This window comes from Osmerus eperlanus, chromosome 12 (genome assembly GCF_963692335.1).
Source record: "Osmerus eperlanus chromosome 12, fOsmEpe2.1, whole genome shotgun sequence".
In the NCBI taxonomy this organism is placed as follows: Eukaryota; Metazoa; Chordata; class Actinopteri; order Osmeriformes; family Osmeridae; genus Osmerus; species Osmerus eperlanus.
The window spans coordinates 6,420,985-6,445,548 of NC_085029.1; the positions used below are offsets into that span (position 1 = coordinate 6,420,985).

General features: G+C 46.5%; 1 protein-coding gene across 3 annotated transcripts in view; it reads right to left on the bottom strand.

Annotated features, from left to right (window-relative positions):
• The window catches only part of pald1a (phosphatase domain containing paladin 1a), a 57,155-nt gene that overhangs the window by 23,692 nt on the left and 8,899 nt on the right, over window positions 1–24,564 (bottom strand). For all 3 annotated transcript variants that reach the window (XM_062475583.1, XM_062475584.1, XM_062475582.1), the window contains exons 2-18: window positions 23,163–23,360; window positions 22,790–22,892; window positions 22,074–22,253; window positions 21,265–21,429; window positions 20,867–21,027; window positions 20,079–20,154; window positions 18,878–19,026; window positions 18,618–18,714; window positions 18,376–18,480; window positions 17,919–18,014; window positions 17,650–17,784; window positions 17,370–17,486; window positions 17,009–17,188; window positions 16,566–16,763; window positions 16,106–16,246; window positions 15,846–15,921; window positions 12,178–12,314 (exon numbers count right to left, since the gene is read on the bottom strand). In XM_062475583.1, the coding sequence (XP_062331567.1) occupies window positions 12,178–12,314; window positions 15,846–15,921; window positions 16,106–16,246; window positions 16,566–16,763; window positions 17,009–17,188; window positions 17,370–17,486; window positions 17,650–17,784; window positions 17,919–18,014; window positions 18,376–18,480; window positions 18,618–18,714; window positions 18,878–19,026; window positions 20,079–20,154; window positions 20,867–21,027; window positions 21,265–21,429; window positions 22,074–22,253; window positions 22,790–22,892; window positions 23,163–23,347 (2,301 nt within the window). In that variant the 5' untranslated portion in view covers window positions 23,348–23,360. The remainder of the gene's footprint in view (window positions 1–12,177; window positions 12,315–15,845; window positions 15,922–16,105; window positions 16,247–16,565; window positions 16,764–17,008; window positions 17,189–17,369; window positions 17,487–17,649; window positions 17,785–17,918; window positions 18,015–18,375; window positions 18,481–18,617; window positions 18,715–18,877; window positions 19,027–20,078; window positions 20,155–20,866; window positions 21,028–21,264; window positions 21,430–22,073; window positions 22,254–22,789; window positions 22,893–23,162; window positions 23,361–24,564) is intronic.

Consider the following 24,564-nt stretch of genomic DNA (forward strand, 5'->3'; position numbering starts at 1 on the left):
GGGGGTATATCTTTATGCTGAGTGAATTATGACACACTGGTCACACTTTGGGAGTGTTTTCAGAAGAGACCAGATGGACCGGTCACATGATCTCCACTACCACCACCACCACTATCACCCATTCCTCAAGGAGAACAATGTCCAGGAAGTGGAGCAGAATGGAGATGCTAGGTTCCTTCCATTTCACATGTGAGGGAACACATGAAGCGCCATGAGGGGTGGGCATTTTAATGTGTTTCCGTCAAAAAGAAACCCATTAAACACACACACACCCTACCTGAAGGGACCGAAGGGACCTGAAGCCCCTCATCTGCCCAGTCGTGGTTTCAGACAGGAACGTGTCAGACCGACACGGCTACAGGCACACACATCCACACAGTTCAGAAATCTTCATGCATTCACATGGTTGACTGCTCAGATAAATTGCTTTTCGCACTAAAGGCAGATGGACTCACAAATAAGGTCTGGATGGGAAGTCAAGGAAGTGGTGCCATCTAATCCGGGGGGGCCTAAAGAGCCAGGGGATAACCTTTCTGTGCACCCTGGGCCTTCGAGGACTAAGGGAGCAGGATGGACAGCCTCCTATGTTTACGGTCAAAGGTGTTATAACTGACAGCCTCTGGAGCTATGTTGAGGCTGGGGCTGGAGCTGTATGTGGAGTTCTACAGGAAGTCAATGTGGATGTTGGGAAAGCAGAACATGGGGGAGGTGGGGCTGTGTTTTATCACCCGGCAAACATTCAGGAGAAAGAGCTTCCTTTGTACTCAGACCGGCACAAACTTAAATCCCTCCTACAAATAGAGCAGTGTTAGAGACAGAGATATACCAAGACATGCTGATCCAACATATTGTAGAAGAGGCTCAGAGAGGAGTGACAGTAGTCGTGAAGCCATTGGGAGTGTTATCACATGAATAGAATACTATGCAATCATATATGAGGAGTGCCAATACAATAACATTTTGCCGAAACTAGCAACTCTATTGCTCACTGTCAGGCGGTCTCCAATAATTGCATGGTCGTAAGTAGTCACAGCAATTGTAAATTTGCACTTGTTCAAAACGACTGTGTGTTGTTCTACAACACATTCTAAACACTGCCCGTTGTGCATTTACCACGGCAGTGTCTATATATCCCAGTAGCTGATGCTTTACAAACATTATGCGTTGAGCTCTGGGTAGACACGCTCTTGACAGGTGAATCCTGCTCTGGACCCCAGGTCTACCTCCCTTGTTCACATGCCGAGAGCAGTGTTGAGACCCAGGCAGGTGGGCTCTCCCAGTAACTTCCCTCAGGCACGCATCACCTTCTCCTGGCTACCCCCCTTAATCCACACCGTTCCTGAGCTCCACAGATCAACCACACACACATACAGTGCATATGGAAAGTATTCACAGCGCTTCACTTTTTCCACACTTTGTTATATTACAGCCTTATTCCAAAATTGATTCAACTCATTTTTTCTCTCAAAATTCTACACATAATCCCCCATAATGACAAAGTGAAAAAAGTTTGTTTAATATTTTTTATAGATTTGCAAAAATTAAGAACAGAAATATAACGTGTACATACGTATTCACAGCCTTTGCTCAATACTTTGTTGAAGCACCTTTGGCAGAAATTACAGCCTCAAGTATTTTGAGTATGATGCTACAAGCTTGGCACACTTATTTTTGGGCAGTGTCTCCCATTCTTGCAGAACCTCTCAAGCTTTATCAGGTTGGATGGGGAGCGTCGGTGCACAGCCATCTTCAGATCTCTCCAGAGATGTTCAATCAAGTATGGGCTCTAGCTGGGCCACTCAAGGACATCACAGAGTTGTCCGAAAGCCACTCCTTTGTAATCTTGGCTGTGTGCTTAGGGTCGTTCACCCCAGTGAGAGGTCCAGAGCGCTCTGGGCAGCTTTTCATCAAGGATGCCTTGGTACATTCCTTCATTCATCTTTGCCTCGATCCTGACTAGTGTCCCAGTTCCTGCCGCTGAAAAATGATCCTGCCACCACCATGCTTCACTGTAGGGATGGTATTGACCAGGGGTCTCATTTATAAATGAGACCCCTGGTCTTCCCACGCAAAAGGTTGTGATTGATAAAAAACAAACTTGATGGGAGAATGTGCGGGAGAATGTGCGGTCCTCCACGCAAACTCTGACCCATGCGTAGGCCTACGCACATTTTGGAGACAGTGGGAATTGGCAATGCAGATGACCGTACTGTAGTCAGACTGCAGAAAGTAAATGTGGGAAGAACGATTACTCGTAATATTTATATATTTTGTTTTCCTCACACACGTTTTTCACTCCATATCATCATTATCATGAAGATTAAATCCAGCAGTGTTATTTGCGCTTGCACTGAGTGATAATTGTTCCATAAGCACCTAGTAAAATCCAACTCAAATCTTAAATCAAAATTCAGAACTGTCTCCATCACATCCACTATGGGTGCAGGAGGAGGAGATGCCCCGACTGCATGGAATACAGGATAATATCACATTTCCTACCTTTAGATAGGCTAACTGCAGAACACAGTGTATCACTAAATATATTTATTTAATAATGTGCATATATCATATGTCAAAAACTGGAAATACACCAGTTAAGCTCCCGCGCAATCGCTACACTACGTCCTCGTTATCAGTCCAAACTTTAATACTGTTCATAACAAAATGCTTTTGTTTTCAAATGGTATCTCGACTCGGGGTATCACTGGCACATATGACGCCACTTGCACTGTTTTTTTTTAACTGGTGATCCACCGGCCACCAAATAATGTGGTTTACGGGCCTCCACCTCGCCTATAAGTAGGCTAACAGTGTCTGAGAAGTTGCGCTTTTTCGTTCTTTCCAACCTGTCGCCATGATTCACCGTAACGTAAGAACAATCGCATGCCAGGGTCATTAATATACTGGATCAGCATTCATCAGGTGCTTTGCATTGACTATTTATGGTTAAAAATGGGCGTGTTCAGGGCGGGATAAGATGCTGATTCACGTAACTACACTTGAGGGTAATCTGTGATTTATAAAGGGAACATAGCTTAAAGCCGATTTATGCTACTCCGACTCCGTTACGGACAGACAGAGTTGACCGGATTCGTTGAATTTATTGTACTCCGAAGGCTGTGGGTGCTGAAAACAATTCACGGCCATAAGAGTAGGTGGCGCTGCACTCCGATGCTAGCTAGGTTATCGAAAAGTCGGAGCAAATTTACAAAAAGCCGTTTCATCTATAAAATAAGCACATTTTCAGCAACTACACTGCCCATTTCTCGTCAGATTTTAATTCAGATGCTGATGTACTGTTCAGCTGAAATATGAATTGTAAAAGAGAGTCAGGGTGGCTGAGCAGTTAGGGAATCGGGCTAGTAATCTGTAGGTTGCCAGTTCGATTCCCGGCTGTGCCAAATGACGTTTGGCACACGAAGGCACTTCACCCTACTTGCCTCGGGGGAATGTCCCTGTACTTACTGTAAGTCGCTCTGGATAAGAGCGTCTGCTAAATGACTAAATGTAAATGTAAAAACTTACAGCAATGGCGGTCAAGGAATTCTGTTCGTCTTGTTGGTCACGGCAACCCCGCCCCCACCCCTGACGCAAGCGGTTCTTAATACGGACCAATCACAGCCAGGGGGATCCGTAAAATTACGGACTAGCGGACAGATAGTCAGGAAAATCAGGAGGTGCACGTAGAGCTATCTGAGGGGCTCGGAGAGGGCGTTCCACATCGAGGAGGGCGTTCCCTGTGTCCGTCTCCGTGAAAACAAAGTAGTATAATTCGGCCTACGCACGGTTTGTCTGAATTTTATTTGGCGTACGCCATTTTAGGCTTTTGGACGTATGTAAACTTTTAGTATGAATCCTACGCACAGTTTTATAAATGAGACCCCAGGTGATGAGCGGTGCCTGGTTTCCTCCAGACATGATGCTTGGCATTCAGTTCAATCTTTGTCTCGTCAGACCAGATACTTGTTTCTCATGGTCTGAGTGTCCTTCAGGTGCCTTTTGACAAACTCCAGGCAGGATGTCATGTGCCTTTTACTGAGGAGTGGCTTCCGTCTGGCCACACTACCATACAGGCCTGATTGGTGGAGTGTTGCAGAGATGGTTGTCCTTCTGGAAGGTTCTCCTCTCCACAGAGCAACGCTAGAGCTCTGTCAGAGTGACCCTTGGGTTATTCTCCCCAGATCTGTGCCCCGATACAATCCTGTCTCGGAGGACTACAGACAATTCCTTGGTCTTCATGGCTTGGTTTGTGCTCTGACATGCACTGTCAACTGTGGGACCTTATAAAGAGTGTGTGTCTTTCCAAATCATGTCCAATCAACTGAATTGACCACAGGCAGACCATTATCTGCTAGAGTTCACTTTGGATTGATGACAAAGGGCCAACTTGATATCATGAGTGTTAATTACTGTTGAGTCGCTTGATTATAAAGGGAATTTCTATCAATAAAATTAGCATTTTGCATTTACCAATGGGCAATCCTTGACTCACAAAAGAACTAATGAAGCCTAATAGTTTGACAAAATCCAAAGTCCCTGACTTACTCACAATGAACAAAAGTGGTATTTCATTCACTTTTAATTATTTTAATTCTGAAATGCATAGCGTCTTTTGTAGGATGGTGAATCTGAGGATACGTTTGATAATTCTATATTCTGCTTTTCCAGAGAGTCATTCCAAATTCATAAAGAATGACTCATCCATAAAAGGGCCTTTAACTGAGCCGTTTGAGTGAGCGGTGACCTTGCTGAATATTTGAAGGAGGGCAGCCAAACGTTGAAGGCAACGCATTTCCCCCCACCCCCCCTTCGCTAATAAGGCTAGGGATGGGGCTGAGAGGTGAGCTCTAAGGAGAGGTCTGTCTGCCTGACATATGGTGCCAATTACCAGCCGTTGGGGTTGTCGAGGTAAAAAGGCCAATGCAAGTTCCTCCATATTAGCCCTTCCCACCCAGGTTCGCACAAGCAGCCATTCATCAATCCTCATACAGGATATCTCCCACCCCAAGGCTGAGCGCAGCCCAACCCTGCCTCAACCCCCCACCCCACGACTCAGCCAACTCCCCCCTCTTCAAGTCCGTACTCCAGAGAGACCTGTCTGCTGTGGAGTCAAGGCCTCTTTACTCTGATTGGAGGGGAGAGGTGCCTTGCAAATGTGGTGCTGCTTCTTGCCAAGCCTCCTGGAGCTGAAACCCAAAAAGAGATGCCCTCCTGGGTTCAATACGACACCACTTAATCAAAACAGAGGGGGATCCAATGTATTTCTAAAATCGCTGCAAACGACACTCAAACTGAGTGTGTATGAGAGAGAGAGCGAAATCTGTATTGACAGTGTCTCATGTTCCACCTAACACAAAAGGAAACGTGCCATTTACCAGATTACCAATATCCTCAGAATCAATCCACACGTGCTCCTTCGTACATTGTGGACATTTGCATACGTCAATTCAGGTGATGTCACAATAAAGACTCCCCCCACAATGACAGCAGTAAACACAGCCATCCTTCTTTGTGTGTGCAGCATGCCATGACGGCCAAAGGAACATTTTCACTTTAGTGAACAATATCGATTTCTACTCTATTCTACTCCATTCTCCCATGAATCACATACGTGGCCAGGGCCCCATTCAAGGGAGGTTTAAAAGCACCCCAAACCTCCACTGGCACCCCCGCAAGGGAAGGAAGAGTCACCCTTCCTTGTCCATTTAATTTCTGGCCCGTGATTAACAACCGGTGTAGGGTGACTTGAAAAGCCGTCTCGAATGGGCAACAGCGCTGATGGCTATTTAAAGTTTGGGTTCGTGGGGGGTCAAACTGTGGCTTTGCATCGATTTGATGAGTCAGCTTGCCATGCCGTGGAGCACACACTGTGGTGGATGCAAGTGCCTGGTCCGGAAGCTCCAGTCATCAAGACCTTCTATTGTCTCTCCTCCAAGACAATGAAATCCCTTCCCCTCCATTGTTTCATTAGGGGATGGCACGGGCATTCATAAAAGCCCGCCCACCCGCCTGCCACTCCACCCCACTCTCCCCTCTTTCTCTTTTCCTTGCATTCAGATTGTTGTAGTTTGACAGTAAAAACTATATAGAAGTGGACCACAAACGTGCATTTTCTGTGTTGGAGTTCTTAACTGAATTATCATCCCAGGGATGAGCAGCCATGCTGTCTCTACAATGTAATTACTGGGACCGCAAGAGCCGGTATGACTGAGGAGTGACTAGACGCCCCATATTTCTTCATTACCGTCAATGTTTACAGAAGGTGTTTACCCAATGAAGAACAAGCTCGATTCTCATGCGTGTCCGGTTGTTAACTTGTGAATTGTATTCCATGTAGGAGTTTGATCCATGGGCCTAAAGCATAGTTTTGGGAGGACAGGAGGCGCACCAGGCCAGCATGCAGGGAACCACAAATCAGGGAGACAGGAGAGCAGGGTGGCTGGAAGACCCGTAATCTACCACAGACAGGCAGCTAGTGTGGGCTCTTTCAGAATAAAAAACGATCCCTAAAAGCCCAGCGAGGTTTGGGAGAGAGATGGACACGTGAACACACCAACAAACACACACAGTCAAAAACACCTGCGCACACAGCCAATTTTCTTTTCTTTTTTTTTATAAACGCTGCCATTTCTCAAGAGGCTAACCCATCTGGCCGAGTCAGCCGGTAGCATTATAATCAAAGCTATATATCATGTGGACTCAAGCCGCAGGGCTGATCTTTATGGATCACGGTAGTACCCGGAGCTGCTTTTTAAAAGGAGCAGTCGGCCAGGACAGGAGATGGAGATGCCTTTACGTTAATGCTTTTTACAGATTCCGACCCCCACCACCACCACCCACCCACCCACACACACACTCACTCCCCCCCCCCCCTTAGTTTTTCCACGTCAGGAGAAGCCGAGCAGCAGCTGTGTCAGTTCAGATAGATATGGCTGTCTGGATACTCTGTATAGCTAAAGACTGCGTACAGTAAACAACAGGTAATGGCTGACATGAAAGGGTGGTTCTTCTGTGACTATAATTCTACCTCCACGGGTTTTGAGCAAAAATTTAACTTGCTGGGGTGTATCAACCTACTCAGATGTAATTTTCTTTCGTAAACATCCAACTCCAGCTCCGAATGACAGTGTATGGCCTAGCTCAGTCCTGCATGGGTATCTGTGAAACACGGCATTATCTAAATACCACAGAAACACCATAGCTCACTTTGATATCACTTGCCCCTCAGTACAACCTGGCACTCGGCACAGGCTCAGAGAAACAGTAAGCACAGTATAACTAGGAACCCACTGGCAAGCTCTGTGATCAATGCAGTTCTATTGGGTGTTAATTAAATTCTTAATTAGCTTTGGCAGTGACAGCTGAATTTGTGGGTCATTTTGGTATTTCGGAGGCAGGCACCATGCTCAGAATTTTCACGTCAACTTCTGTTTTCCCCAGCTTGGTATCTCTGGGGAATGTGCTGGTCTCGCTGTGGGAGTATTGAATTGAGGATCCAACAGCTACAGATCATCTACTCCACGGCGCATCACGCGATCACATCTTTATCCATACACAAACTCATAGAGCACATTATTAGCAATAAACAAGGATTACTGAAAGGGCAGTCATTTTAGTAGTGCCGAAATTGACAGGATTGCCATGTGGAAATCACTGTTGTTTCTCATGTTTGGAGGGTTATTTAGATTTAGTCTGGTCCTGCTGGTTGCCTGGCCGTCACTGGAGGTGGTTATGGCGGCGTTAAAACAGCCTGCACCTGTAGGGGCTCAACTGTCCTCACGTATGAAACACGGCTCTCGGCTGGGAACATTGTAAAAGCGTCATTCCTGGCGCAACACGACCCAGTCATGACTTCTACGTGTCCCGAATGGTTGGCATTTAATGTCTTTCGGCAGTGGAGATTCCAGTTCTATTCCTATAGGCGTTTGTTTGACGCCGGTTGAACACTGTCGGCAGGCTGGTGTCGGAGAATGAGGCTCGTGGCGAGCTGTGGCTAATTTTACATTTTGGGAAAACGAACACTGGGCTTTGCAGGATCCCTCGAACGGCATGACCGCGGTTACCAGGGGCAGGCTTAAACACTCAGGCACGGTTTGAAATGTTGTTATTCCTGGTCTCTCCAGGCCAGGACAATGATAGGTTTTACTGTGTGGGGGCAGGAAATGGCAGTCCCTCCATGTAGCGCACCAATGCAGTCCAGGAGCATTTCCTGAGGTGGGGAGGTGGAGGGTGTGGAGGGAGGGGGGAGGCGCACAAGGTCAGGGCATGGGGTGGAGCGGGGGCAGTTGTGAAGGGATCGACCAGGACATGTTTGTAAAGGTCACCAAAGTGATCAGGGACAGTGTTAGGGACATAGGCAGAGAGTAGGGAGGAAGGCACACTAGACTAGACTATGTTACCAGTAATGATAAGTGTGTGGGTTTGTGTGTTTGTGCGGGACACAACTTCTGACACACACACAGGCTGCATTCAGGCACATGGCAGCGCTCCATAACTTTTTCCTTTGTGTTTTTTTGTCACATTTTATTATTGTCATTAGTACCTTCATTTATGCTCTGTAAACATCCTGACAAGCTCACCACAATATTTTTCCAACAGGAACATGAATATTGATTAGGTTTGTGGTTTGATTATTCTCTAATGGCAATTTTGGTTGGCTTTCATAATCCTATTAGATATGAGGGTCCTGGAGCTATGTCCATCATAAATAATCCATCTGGGTGGAGAGGGTTCTCACAACGACTGATGTGCCCCAAATTGGGCTGCCTAAGGGCTCAGGCAGATTCCAACTGTCATTTTAAAAGCAGTTTCAGCCACAGTGTGGATGTGATATTTGAATATTGTACTAACATTCCGATCCAATCAGAGCTCTACAATGAAATAGAACAAACAAATTAATTGGTGGGGGTGGGGTTTACAAAAATAAGTCAATAGGATATTCCACGTAAACTCCAAAGACAGTAACTGGCATATTTTTGAAGAGCAGCACTCATCACATCCAGAAAACAAAAAAGGAAAGGTTTTACTAGTTTGAAAGATGGGGCTGTGGCTGTAACTAAAATTATTCAAATAAATACACTCTTAAAAAGCAACAGGCTGTTAGCAGCTGTGCGCCCCACTGCCAACTGCTGAACTCACAGCCCCCTCCAAACCTCACCCCTCCTTCCCCAGGCACGCACACACCGTTTATCCCAGGGGAATAGATTGTTTATCCCCACAGAATTTGTCCCCCACATTAGAGGCCTTTGCAGTGCCACTGAACAGTAGCCAAGGGTCACCATTGGCAGAAGTCCCTACAATCTGGAACTAAATGAGACTCTGCTCAAACGCCCGAAATGTTCACCTGGTTGCACCTGCTCAAACTCGATTTGAAGAACCAGGCAACCTGATCCTGGCCCAAATAAGTCCTCTTCGTGGACTGCTACCACAAATATTGCCATTGGCAGTAGCATGTAAAAGACTGGGAATTAGAAATAAAAACAAGCCTGCCTGCCACCCCAAGTCCTACCCCCCCCCACCCCCTTCTCAAGCCCCTCTACACTCAACTGAGAGGCCCTTTCTTTCTCGGGCTCTTATGCACTTCGGGCATAAGAACCTGTTTCAGGAGAGTGAAAGGTCCTTTACCCCAATGTTGCCCTCGGACATCAGCTCCCACCCAGAACGCTACACAAGGGTGAAAGGCTGCTGGTCCATGAGGGATAATTTAAAAAAAGTAGATATATATACAGTATATATTATTTTTGATCAAACTGCTCCAATTGACTGCTCAATTTGGTTTATTCATTCTGTAGCTTAGCTATCTGTGCACCATATCATTTAGTTCCCTCTCTCCCCAAGTCTCCCCCCCCCCTCCCCTTCAAAATCCAGGGCTCCAATCCTTGCTTTCCCGGTGACGTCCGTTACCTAGCCTCAAAAAACCTGCTCACAACATTCTCCCCTTTCTGAAAATATTTTTCCGCTGCGCCGTCCAAACCATGAGGGCCTTTCTTTAAGTAACGCACACAGAGCGTGGTCGGCTTTTCATTCACTCCGAGAGGACTTTCTCGGCAGGGATGGGAATAATTGGTGTTTGTGTTCCCAGCATGGGATGCACAGAGGGAAATCAAAATAGCTGTTGCTTGCTAAGGACAGATCATTTTGATCCAAAAATTGGATCTTTCCCTCCATTCACAAAATGTTGACAGGACTGGACTGACTGCTGGGTTTCCTATGTTATATTGTCTCCTATGAACTTGGAGGGTTACAGTTTAAGAAAAAGACAGATTTTCACTAGTTACAAGACAAATTGTGGACAAAGCATACTCCACCAGCTCCTCATTACAGAGAAAGGGTCCTCCAGCTGATTCTGCTGCAGAGAGGGTGAAGGAGGAGGGGAGGGGGAGGATGTATGAAGGCGCCCCCCCAGACCAAGGGAGTGTGCCTTGGCTGGGACTCCCCGCTGACCACCGAAGACCCGTCTGGAACTGTGCGTCACGTGTGGTCGGCAAAAGGGATTTACAGTGAATACCAATCCCCCCCCCCCCCCCCCCATCTTCCCCAACCCCCGCTTAAGCCTTGAGAACAGACCCGACCCCCTGAGCCTGCTCCAAGAGCACACGCTCATGGTTTTGGGTCAATTTCTGTCTATAAAAGACACATTTTCCAACCACTGTCAGTGTGCGGGGGGGCTAGATGGTGGTAAATGTAAGGAGGGGGGGGGGGTCTTGCTCCCCATTCCCCCATCTCTGCTTTTCTTTACCCCTCGTCCAGCCACATCTGGCACTGTTTATCACCTGGGCCCGATGGCGCAGCGCTGAGGCCAAAGGCCAGGAGGGAACAGGGGTGCCAACCTCAGCACGCCCCGCAAAGGGGGCTCCGAATGGGGAAGGAAGGGAGGAAGCTGGGGGGTCCCTCCTGCTACAGGCTGGGAGATAATCACCCATGACAGGCACTCCGCAGGAAGCACAAAGACTCTTCATTCAACACATGTAATGACGTCAAGTAACAAAAAAAATGATAAACCACCTAATCCTAAAAAGGAGAAAATACATGAAGAGAAAAGGTGTATTTGTGATGTACTGGTGCGCGTGGAGCAGTTAGAGGGCATGTCTTCCGTGAACAGAAGGCCGATGCAAATACATTTTAAACCAACTGAGAAACATCCAGAAAGAGCTGGAATGAGAGGTTGGAGTCAAGAGAGACCGAGGCAAAAAGAAAGAGGAGGACTCGAAACCGAGCGATTGACAAATAGAGAAAGAGTGCGAGAAAGAAGAGGGAAAAAGAACGAAAGCGAGTGAACGAGCGAGAGCGAAGAGGGAGCCAAGCAAGGGCAGAGAAGAATGGGGTGGGGGGGGGGGGGGGGCGGAGGGAGAGACAGAGAGCTGGTAGGACAATGAGGCCCATTGATATTGTGGAGACAGGGCTGGGTACCTCTAGCCCATGTGCAGAGCTGACTGACTGCACAGAAGCACATTGATTATAGTCTGCATTACAAATGGCTAAAACAGAGCAGGGGTCCTGTCCAAACTGCTGCCTCCAGTGTAGCCGCCTACACCGTCACAAACTAAATCTACACAGACAGGACAGAGGCAACGCTATCATTGATAGCATTTGTTTCATAGAATCGAAAACTTGATTTCTCAGCCCCCAAGAGACTGGAAAACAATGGGTTTACAAGCCGTTTAACAAAATAGGGAACTAATTTCTCAAAGTCCCTCAGGTAATCAATAGCTCTAGAAAAACAGCTTGTACGTTTCCATTCTGTGGTATCAACAAACCCTTGAGCCAAACAGAAAGGGAAGTGTGAGGATGTGACGTGATTCACTTGCTGCTAGGGGACATTTAAATGCATTACTGGTACTTAACAACTGACTAATGCTCATGGTTTATCACATACAGTTAATGCTGGGTCAGTTCTATTCAAAAGTCTTCGACCGGAGCTTCAACTACCAGAATAGGATTTTACCACCATCTATGGGACATCAGGAGGAACTGCAGCAACTCCATGTGCAGCAACTGGGTCATTCAAGACCTTTGCTACTTCATCTTTACCTCAATTGAAAAGAACCCAAATTTTGTGGAATGAGTCATTCAAATGTATTTGCATGATTAATGCTACACCCATATAGGTTTGGTGAGGCCATGTAACTGTCACCAATTCAGTAGAGGAGCTCTGTGAGTGTGTGTGTCGCCCCCTACCTGTCTGTAGGTGCAGATGATGATCTCCCTCAGGTGGTAGTGCATGGGGGTCATGGTCTCACTGACTGAGTCCAGGGCCATGTCCACCTCTCTCTTCATCCTGTGGCCATCCGGCAACAGGCGCACCAGCTGCATCACTACCTGGACACACATACACACACACACACACACACACTCAGCGTTGTCACAAAAAACTGTATTCCTGTACCGTGTCGGTACTGGAACCGACACGGTACCGAGTCGGATGCTGACAAGCACTGTGTGGCAAAAAACATCTCACAAAAGTCGCAAGTGGCTCTCTGAAAATGTGCTAAGAGTCGCTAGATTTATTGCTCAATTTTTATTTTTTTTGTCACTAGGGAAGGTGAATAGTCGCTACATTTAGCGACAAAGTTGCTAAATTGGCAACACTGGACAAGCAGCTAATGCTGCAGAGGCCCCACTAAAGGCTGTCAACAAGAAAAGTGGAAGAGCCACATGGAAATACTTTGGGTGTGAGGCAGATTTTAGATTTTTTGTTCAGATTTTTTAGCTCTACAAATGATCTCTAAGACATCTGCTGAGTTCGCTTAATCACTCAGTCTGTATTAATGTTCTGCTGTTGTCATACTGTAATTTGGCTTCAGCCTTAGATATTGTAGGTGACTGTTACTGTCAACAAATGAGAGTTGTTCAGTAACCTATTTTAGTTTTTTGCTTAGGTATCGAAAATGGTATGGGGGTACCGTGAAATTTCACTGGTATTGGTAACTGTTGCTTGCTTTTCTTCTGGTACACTCTTGCACTTTTGAGGTTCATGTTGTTTAATTGTAACTTGTTTAACTACATGCTCTTGTGGTTCTGGCCTTTGGCATTTATTTGGTTTTTCACAATGTATGCTTCATGTTTTGGCTACCCGCAATGTTGGGGCTATCTCGTTGTTATGATCAGTGACCTATGCACTTTTGTAAAGCTCTCTCTTTGAAGTCGCTTTGGATAAAAGCATCTGCTAAATGAATAAATGTACATGTAACTACTGAAATGTTGGTACCGTGACAACACTAAACACACAAAAAACTACTTTAAATCCTTAAAAAAAACGACCTTGGTCTTTTGGAAAGTTTAAGAGAAACATTAGTTAGTAGTGGAAACTGTGCACCAGCTGGTGCGAAGCATTCACAATCAGCATGACCCAAGTGGCTGCCAACTGAGCCAGCTATTAGTCATGACCTGATTTTGGTGGGAAGGAGTGTCGAGCCTCATCCCACCTGTTTATGCAATGTGTTGTTAACCTACTGGAGCTGGCCCAGTAGACCCAGTCTTACAGTATGTACGCATGACCAGACCAGACCTGCAGGCCAAACCCTGTAACCCCACAACAATTTGCGTCAGCCAAACAGTGACATCAGCACCCACTATCCACAGCCCTCGGCAGGGGCGTTGTTAGACATAAAACTCTACTGGGGCACAGGCCCCTATTAATATCAGTTTTTTCTTTCAAGCTTGCTTGCACAATGCACTACTAGGCTATAGAAACTCCCTTTGCTTAACCCACTATACAACAGTTAAGGGATGCAAGTTTGATATCAGCTTTGGAAGGGACATCCATAGTTAATGCGAGCACGGACATTTCTTTCGCATTCATTTGAGCGCAAATACTGTTTTGTTTTTTTTAGCTTCATGTAATATTTTTTTATGTTTTAGTCAAAATAAGATGATCGGTAGGCCTATCAGTTAGAAACTTTCTTTAGTTTTTTAATGTTTTCTTAGACTACCTCAATTCTGACTTGTGTGCCGAGTCCAACACCTGGGGCCTCATGTATAAACGTTGCGTACGCACAAAAAGATTGCGTACGCTGGTTTTCACGCACATTTTGTGATGTATAAAGATTTACTTGACGTGAGAATGTGCGGCCCGTCACGGAAACTTTTGAGCAGATGTGAGAATGTGCGGACCGTCCGCAAAGTCTTGTCTGGCTCTGTAACATGGCGAATTCTAACTGAAAAGTGCCGAAACTTACCAAACATTACAAAATAAAGTTTCCACTACTACGTTTATGACGTTGACTATTCAAAAAACATAAAAATAAAAGTTTGATCATTAATGTGGATGATCACACCAAAATGCCAAAACCCAAAACGGGAAATGCTATATAGCCTTCTGTTTAATCCGCCACCACTTAATAACATGTTAAACTTGAGGGTGTCAAACGAACGACAAAATCACTCAGGAAATGCATGTTACGCTAACCCTAATACCTGATGACAGGCCGAGAAACAGGACACATTTTCTCGCCTCCACCTCTGTTGTCAGAACCTCGATCTCACAGTCACCCTATTTCTTCGAATAAACGCCGCGGCGTGTATTAAATAACGTTCATTTTTGGTGCGGCGTTTATTCGAGGGCGGCGTTTATTCAAAGAAATACGGTAATTCAGACAAAGAAATGACCTCAGGAGCACATTTATAGTCCATCTGCATATTCATTTATGGGAGGAGGCAAGGCGGGGTCAGTGGCTCGTTCACGTGCGGTCAATGTCACGTTGATTGTGATTTATAAAGGAAAGGTGTGCAGGACCTGGCGTACGACCGGTTCTATAAATGTGAATATTTCTGTGCGTAGGTACTTTTCGAGTTTTGGCCGTACGCCATCTTCTGGTATGAAAGCTGCACAATCCTTTATACATGAGGCCCCTGGACTTCTGTGTGCGTGCTGCAGTGGCTATTTGGCAAGCTCAGAAAAGTGCACTGACATGGAATTCTGTGTGCATCCGTTTGTGTTTTCGGTTAAACTGCTTTGATTTTACAGACGTTGATTGGGATACTGCGTTTATTTTGTGTATATATATATAATATATATATTGTGTGTGTGTGTGTGTGTGCGCATAGAGAGGGGGGGGGAGCGAGAGAGTAAAAATGAAAGATATCACATTTAATGGTAATGTCCCAGATTGAACAGATGAAAGGCTATTTGGGACATACAGTTCATGATGAAAACATCAGTCTGCACACGTGTACAGTACATAACAAAACTATACAGATATACACTGGGAAACACCAACATTACCGTCTCCATATCGTGGTTGACTGAGTCCTAAGGTTTCCACAGACAGCCCAGCATTTCACTGTGGGCGGCATTTACCAGGCTGCGCACGATTCACTGAGGCGTCAGAACAGCACAATAGAGTCACACCTCACCTCGCGGAGCGCGGCTAGAACTGAACCAGAAGTTTCCCATGGCAACCACCCTGCGTGTCCCAGACACTGGCCCCTCTTGGGCCCCTGTGAACGGTATGCGGCCGTTGTGAGCCAAGCCTGCCGAGTCTGGCCTCTTTCACAGTGGCCATGTTTACAGCTCTAAACACTGACCCAGCAGGTTCCATTAAGACAGCGCTGATTCACGGTCGAACTCTGGTGAAGCACCCCCCCCCCCCCCTTCCCCCCCCGCTGGCTTTCAGAGGGACTATTTCAGTAGAATGAATATGGCCTCTGTATTTGTTTGTCTATTTTCAGTCTTTGGGTGCGAGGGGAAGCTGTACAAAGCGCAGGGATATTCCATGCTCCGTTTTGTGGTGGGAAACAGCTAAACCACACACCAGACGGTTGATATCCAAACAGGATATCACCACCAGATGTTCCTCCATCCCAAAAACAAGAGTGGCAGAATACAATAGAAGCAAGAGCGTTACCTACCTCAAATTCCCCCTTGGTGTACTTGGCATCGGGAACACTCACTATCTCATCATCGCCAAATTCAGGGAAGCCCTACATAGAGAAATAGGGCATCAACAATGCTCTGTCAAAATGGCCATTTTATATGAATTAACTTTTACTCTATTTAACGGATAAAGAACAACTTCAGAATGAATTCCAAAAAAAATAAAATAATAATCCTCAGAATCCTCCTCTAGCCCCTGGACTCAATGTTGTGTTTCAAGCAGCCCCTTACGTTGAAGTGCCAGAGAGTGAGAGCGGCCATGACCATGGCTGTGGTGGTCCTGCCCTTGCCGTTGGAGCAGTTGAAGACAAAGGCCGAGTGGGAGTCCTCTGCCAAGGTAGACTTCATGGCCTCCATTAGCTTGTCGAAGTCCTGAGGAGAGTTACACCACACGCACACACACAACACTGAGCTCACAATCAGTGGTTACATGTAACACCTTGTACCACTAGGGGGAGCTTCATACTGTATCTCTATTCCACACACATACACACACACACACAACACAACACACACTAAAGACGAAAAACAACACGCCACGGCAGCGCATTCACAAAAACTGTCTGCAGTAGGGATGCTCTTTTAGTTGGCTTTAATAAATTTTCTTTGATTTGGGCTTGTCTCTGGTTTTTATTGATCATGAAGTCAGACAAGAAAGTGTGTGTGTGTGTGCACGTCTGCCAGACGTTACCTCCTCTCTGGGCGCGCTGCAGTCGTCAAGGGGGATGCGTCTGTAAATGAGGCCCTGGTGAACGCTCTCCTGCTGGCTGAACACCTCCTGCACCGTCAGGCAGTTCTTGAACATCTTCATCTGCTTCTCCTGCTCCAGGATCACCTCCAACCACTTCTGGGCCCTCAGGATCTCCTCCTTCAGGGCTGTCTCTAGTTTCTGAGGACAAGGGAGGTGGATGGGTGGGTGAGTGGGGGGTGCATTATTGTCAGGAAAACATGGCACACACACATAGCAGCTCTTTGCTTTCCAAGATGTAGCTGTAGGTTAGAATCTACCAATTGTTGAGAGATCAATCAATATAACAGAGATACCTACAGTAAGATCCAGTGGATTTGACTTGGGTGTCATGCAAAAAGTGAACAGGTAAGAATGAAATTGAAAATGTTTTAAGAGTTGGTCACCTCCAGTTGCTGGGTGTCAGAGGCTGGGACAGAGATGTCCTGGTCCAGACAGGAGGGCTCTCTGGGGATGAACACCTGTCCATTCCCCTCCAGCACCAGCTCCTCCTGCAGGTTTACCCAGAGAACGTGGCTGTGTTTACGCTTCTCGTCCGTCAGGTGGGCCAACACTGCAGCCGTTGCCTGCGCACAGACACAGACAAACACACAAACGTTTGGACAGCAGTTATGGCCCATTAAACGTAATGCGTTCAGTTGGTTTCAGTCAATCTCTAGAATGCAAAGGTATCCCCTACAATATTAACCTTTATTATTGTACATTGCATCATCTATCGTAATATTCTGTGTTGCTTGGAGATTTTACCTCTGCTGTGGGCTGTGCCATCCCGTAGATTGGCATTTTGGGCACGCGTCTGAAATTGGCAACCTTCATCTCTTTCATGGTGCTGAGCACATCTGGGGCCAAGTACTCATCAGCAACCTGCACACACACACACACACATACACAGTCAACTTACAAACCCATTTGTTTAGAACACCTATATTAAAAATACATTAAAAACTTTTAATGTATTTATTTGTTACAAATGTATTCCAAAACATGGGTCCATTTTGGACAGTAAAGAGAAAGTATGGGAGGTTACCAGGACGCGTGCCCCTCTGGTGACAAGGTCGGCGGGGGCAGACATCCCAGACAGGTCCATACAGGCCAGGAGCCTGTACACCCACGCGTGTGCACACATCCACTGGCTGAAGTTACACGCAAACGCCAGAGGATACTGCCAGACGCCACACAGAGACAACATACCGTTAATGAAACAAACAAAAACTAAAAACAAATATTTAATTTTCATACGACTACGTGAGCAAAATGATCAAACCGTTCAGGACGAGGTGCAATAATGAGTCTAACCTGTTCGTGGAGGTACGCGTTGAACACTATCAAATAAAAGTAACGCTCCAAGCTCTGCATTGTTCGCTGAAGAAAGTAGTCTTTGGTACTGCTTCCCTGGTAGAGATGACAAGACATTAGACCCTTCAACATAGTGCTAGCTAGTTTGAAATTGTTCACATTAATCCCAGCCCCCGTTGGACTTCTTGTCAGCTTGTATACGTGTTACGCCTAATTGGCTGGCCACGGTTAAGATCCAGGAGTGCAGTCTGAAAAGGCAAGCTGTTGTCCGTACTGCTTTGATCTCCTCCTGTCTCATTTCCAAAAGGTGTGCAGGTACAGCACTAACACTGCTCTCAGGTCATAACACATTCACAGCTCTGATGGGCTGAGCACCTTACAGTGGATAAAGGGCTGTCATGCCGATTTAGTAGATTTAGAAAACAACACGGCAGCTGTAATGTACTGCACGTCTCACCTGAATCTGATAATCTTCTCCTATCCCCTCCAGCTTCTTCTTATTTTCATATATGGCGTCTTTGATGTTGTGCATTTCTGAACAAAGGCCAATAGCTTGGTCCACCTGACGCACAAAAAAGGGGCAGAAACGTGTTTGTCGGCATGAATTTCTGCAAGCATGAATCTTCCATTCGTTTACAATATGAAACGCATAGGAATATTTTTTCAGCATTATAATGCTAATGTGCTTGTATCGCTCACCTCTTCCATCACCTGTTGCCCGTTAGGCAGCTTGTTGACCAAGTTCTGGATGACCTGGAAAAGTGGCTTCGGTTCGGACGGTGGAACCTCCTCGCTCCTGAAAACACGCACGGCCTTATCAACATCCTGAAATCTTACGTCGTTTCACGCAGTATTGCTACGAAGTGTTACGACAAATGTGTGATGTGTCAGATGATGCTATTTCCCGCAACAGAATTTGTTTGAGCTTTTCCCAGAGTGGGACTGTGTTAAGGTCTTACTGCAGCTCTGCCGTGCCCTTTAGGCGGTTCATGACCAAGGTGCCCAGGATCATGGCCAGGTTGGTGCGGCCCACGCCCACCTGGCAGCTGAACAGCAGGGCCGGCGTGGGCCTGGGCGGGTCGGTACGCAGCAGCAGGTGAGGGCTCTCCTAAAAACCAGCACCTGTACGTTACTTCATGGCAACAATGAAAGCAACGGGTAATGTCTACATATAAAGGTTTCTCTACAATGACCAAAAAGTGTACAGCGCATACAGGTGTCTCTCTCGGCACAAATGAGACAAGGCAACTCGCCTTTAAAGCTGAAAAGTCAAAATCCGCCGTTTAACTGCTGCTACTCAGAATATGACACTGTGGATCAAGTGACGGAAATCGTGAAATCCCAATTTTCCTTAGTGCCGACTGGACACATTTTGTATCTTGGCAAACTTCCTTTAGCGAATTTTAACACTTAAAACCGAAAACGAGAAAAGCTGCGGTTTGAACTTAAGCCCTCTTTCAACTTCTATACCAGGAAGTAAGAGACCATGCAGGAAGCAGTCACCAGTCCTGCAAAGTGCAAACATGAGTTACAGTCGTTTAGCAAACAGAGATGAGACACAGCAGAACAACACTGCCGTCTGTGTGTGTGTGTTGCAGTGAAAAAGAGAGAAAATGAAAGAGAGAGAGAGAGACAGAGAGACAGAGAGAGAAAGACAGAGAGAGACAGAATTCAGTAGACCACTGGGCCCATACTTGCCAAAAATTGAACCATTTTCCAACCGCAGGGAACAGGACAGTCCTCTATACACAAGTCATTCCAAAAAAGGCCAAACGCAACCAAAGGACTTGGCACATCCTGTCCCAAGACGGAAACCATACAACGCTGTGAGCGGACGTCCCTGTCTCCCTCTACTGCCAAGGGGTCGACCGAGGCACAGCAGTTTAGACTCGAGGCCTCGTGTCATATTCATAACTATTATGATTATTGGGGGATTGATGGTACGCAAAGCTCGCCTGGCCTTCCGTCCACCTCCCTGAGATACTCCAGATGTTCTAGAATGTTCCACTCGTGAATATCCTTAATGGCACATCAAAACAAATTGCTGAAGAGAGAGAGAAAAAAGGAGGAACCTAATCCCTAATATAGCAATACAGGAGTCATAATGATGGGGTTGAGGCTGTTATCATCAGTTAGACCATGACGACAACGGTCTCTTACCCTGAGAATGCTGACAAAGGCATCGAAGTCCTCTTCCAGAGGAGCGCCCTCCATCGGCAGTGGTAGTCTGTGGTACCTGAGATTGGATAAACACAAGCAGGAAGACACAGAGACCCACATGAGACAAAGAGAAGACAACTGTTATTAAGTTGTTGGTGGAAAAAAATACGGTGTCTGTTTTGTCAACATGGCCTCAAAGCGGGTGAAACATGGTAAACGTGAAAGAACAAGTCAGGACAGATCTGCAGCGTCTTGAGCGGCATGGCGTCGATCTCACGTGTTGGAAACACCCTGCTCAATTGTACAGGGGGACTTGTGGGCAGATACCCATTCGCATAAAGGACTGGCCTCTTAAATACTCTTTCTACCCATCATGTTAAAAAGCGCCGCATCAAAAAGTCCCTTTCCTATGCTTGATGTTTAGGACAGAGAATTCTCAAAGGATTTGCTGTTGACCCAGATGGTTTTTGTGTACTGGGAGGGTTGGGGGCAGAGGGGATGACATATTCACTTGGCCTGGAAATGTTGTGAGCTAGTCATTACATATCAATAAAACCTCCGGCAACGCTGATCTGATTACAAACAGGATGCCGCAATCTTCCTCCTTCACAAAGCAGGCCACTCAGCCATTGCACAAACAAGCTCCTCTATTTACAACCTGGCTCTCTTGCTTGCACTGCTCTGCTCGCTTGCAGCGGGGGTTTATCTAAACCATGCCACTATGACGTTGTGGGGCCCTGAGGTGGCTTGCTAGCAACGGATGCTAATAAAGGCTAGGTAAACAGCACCTGTAGAGCGGCGAGGTGAACATGGGTCTCTTGTAGACCTCCTCAGTGACGTGAATGTCCTCCTCGCACGCAATGGCCATCTTCTGGGGCTCGTCCTTGAAGTGCTCGATGTCGTTGTAGACGTAGAACACGTTCTCGTTGAGCTTGGCGAAGTCGTGGAGCTAGGGGATTAAATACAGTTTAACATCACAGCGATTTTAAAATATCTAATTTGTGACTTAGTATCTGTATTGCCTGCCGTAAAGTTACAAAAAAGCTCTTTGTAAATGCAGTCCATTTAGAACAGTCCATTTAGTATTTGAGGAAGTACATGAATTTCCAGGCTCATTGAAGCTGGATCAGCATTGTATGCTGTGTAAAGGTTCAAGAGATAACTGCATCGTTTTGACATGACGGACCTCTTTTCGGATAATTAGCTCCAGGTTCTCCACCTGCGCCTCCTTGTCCAGGCCATGAAGGTTCTCATGGAGGTTCTCTTTCCTCCTGGGGGTGTATGGTACAAAGTTGTCCTCCAAGTGAAGGAAGACCACCGGCTCCTCTCGCACACAGAAGAAAATCACCTCCTGCACACAGAATAAGAAATATAATTTAGAAACTAGAGAGGGTACAATTTCTGGGGAAATTGTGAGGTGTGCTTCTGTCGGTTGGAGATGGGTATGTTTCCAGGCTGTGAATATCAACAAAATTTACTGGGGCTAGGTCTGAATCTAGGAGCAAAACAGAGCACAGCTGCCAAGTTGTAGGTATATGCAGGTAGCAACGCTAGTGCTAAATAAGATGGTCGGCTCCATGACGCCGGGTAAGTAGGGCTCGTGAGACTGCTCACCAAAAGAACGAAGGGGAACCCACTTGTCTAGCAGATTATTTATTTTATTTCAATGACAGTCCATTTCCATCTGCTGTAACCAGACACATATTCTTTTTTTTTTTCCATGCTCCTTTCACATGAATGGGAGTCTCTGTTTGCTTAGTTCTATCTCTTACCCACAGACGAGGCAGAGACACTTGACTCTTCAAATATTTACAGAAAACACGTGAAGAAAAAGGCCCAGTGAGACACCAAGACAACGGCACATGCACACCTTAGCCCAGTGTTGTTGTGACGATTGGCAACATCACACTAAACTAGCTACAGAATGCAAAACACGAAACAATATGACAAGCGTTTGGCAGACTGAAAAAATAACCGTAAAAAAGGGCTACCGACCTCGTATCCTTGGCCCTGGAGCCTTTGGAGGACCTGTTTGAAACCATTCAGACTGGGTTGGCCCATTCCAAACAGGGGGTTAGCCCCTTTAACTTGGCGGAAGTTGGGCGCCCCATAGATGCCTGTGGTGTTGAGGACGTCCGCCTTGCTGTACACGTCCTGCACCATGAAGTACTCCCCCTATAGGACATCCAAAACAATTAACATCAAGACGGGGGGGGGGGGGGGGGGGTGTAGGGTCATGTTAGAACATGGTCTTCAGGCCCTCGTCATTCATTAGCAATTGTGAATACCGCAGTGCTATTAGGCCCAACCGGTCGTCTAAGTGAGTAAACAGAAGCTCTTGTCTAACAATGGGGATGATCGCATGCCTAATTAGCCCGGTTGAAGGTGACAGCAGATCAAAGTCTTAAGAGGGAGGTGACAACGCTCCCCACTCAGCGGCTACACATCATCAGAAAACACGGCGCATGACAATGTCCTTTGCAAATTGAGCACATTTACGTGAAATGAGTAAGCACAAGGCTGGCTGTAGTCAACTCCAAGTGTTGGATTTTTTTGAAAGGATATTTATAAATGTGTGTCTGTTTTTGTGTGTGTGTGTGTGCGTGTCTGTATATATGTGTGGTGTGTGTTTTTGTGTGTGTGGGGGGGGGGGGGGGACATGGAGATATTGAGGAGGGTGAATGCCTGGGATGTTGGTGTTCTTTCCTTACCAGAACCAAATAATGTTCAGGCATCGCATCTGATATCCGACCCACTTTATAATTCGTTCTGAGGACGTCATCGTGGATCTGAAACTCCTGTCTGCAGTTGTACCTGCAGCAAACAAAAACTACCAATCAAAGAACAAACACGTCGGCGTCACCAAGAAGCAACAGCATTTTGACGTGCGTGTCGGTAATCCCAACCTACAACATCACCTCCATCTCCTTATTTATTTCCAGTGGTAGACAAAGAGAGATGAAACAGGACCACAAATAAACAGCAAAGAGAGGTGGGGGGTGGGGTGTGATCAAAGCGCTGGGGGGGATTAACATCCAATTGAGAGAACACTCATTTGGGGGCCGGCAGCGGCGGAAGGCTTACGTGATGACGACGGGTGCCACCTTGTTGGTGATTATGGACTTGGCCTTGTTGTTGTGGATGTTGACCGTCTGGAAGGAGCTCACGCTAAGCGACTGCCTGCTGTCTGCCATCCCGTTGCCATGGACACTTTCAAGTGGCGATGCGGAGGTGACGGCTTGTGGCGCTGCGCTGGCAGTTGTACCCATGCTCCACAAGCAGCTGTGAACGACATCGTAGCGGAACTCGTGGATAAAGAGGCCAAAAACACACGTTGCATATTTACACACGCGACCACACACAGAGACAGAACGCTCTTGTTTCACACCGGAAGAGAGCTGTGTTGAAATCAAGGGCATAGGAACTGCTGAATCTGTATCCAAAACTATCATTTTCTGTGCCGATTTGAAAATAATTGGTACTTCATAGTGTGAACACCATGATGTCATTGTGCACAACTTGTGTCCTTCTGCATAGCTCCTATTGGTATTTCTTTTTATCTCCATGTGACTGACACCCACCCACCGCTGTCCACTTGCCTGATAGAAACCTGTCTAAACATGAATGAACCAGCCTAAACACAAATCAACACTCTGAACTTGACTGTTGGCAGATTGGCAATATTTCTCTGCCAAGACTACGGAGGGTGTCGTCTTCAGCGTGGATGTATTTGTATGTTAATTGCAGCCCACTTGATGTGGAGCACTGGCCTCCCAAACAAGCCAGGCAGGCGTCTACTGTAGTCCCCTGAGTAAACAGGGGCTTTGCACTGAGCTCTGCAGATAAACAAACGAGTGATTCGACAAACTAGCAGGACACAGCCAACAGTGCTCCTCCACATCTCACACACAGCTGGCAACGTCCCAACTGCCCCCGCCATCCCCCACCCTTACACACATACACACACACACACGGACATAAACACATAACGAGAAACACAGATGCACACAGACACAGCCGGGGAGATGCAGGCATACATATCACAACAAACACACACGTGTATGCACACATATGTACAGAGAAACACAACACACAATGCCAAATTCCAAGTCCAACCCCAGGGGCATTCAGAGACATGAGACAGATATAAGCAGGGCATCCAGGACCAACAGCAGCAGGAAACAACATGGATGTTCTGGGGGAGCAGTACAGAAAGGGGATGACTGGTTTGAGGGGGTATTATCTGTCCGCCCCAAAAGTTCAGTGACTCCTGTGCGATCTCCTGCTTTGAACATACCCACACACTCTAAATGGGGTTGGTCCCAAAAACATTTCAGCAGACTGGTGAGCCACTCCTGCCTCCCATCTCTCTCTTTCTCTGTCTCTCCCTCCCTCTCCATCGCCTTTGTTGTGCCTGAGAGTGAGTGGGAAGTTCAGCCTTGAACAGAGGGAGTTAAATGCTTCAGTAGCAGGGTTCTCTTCTCAA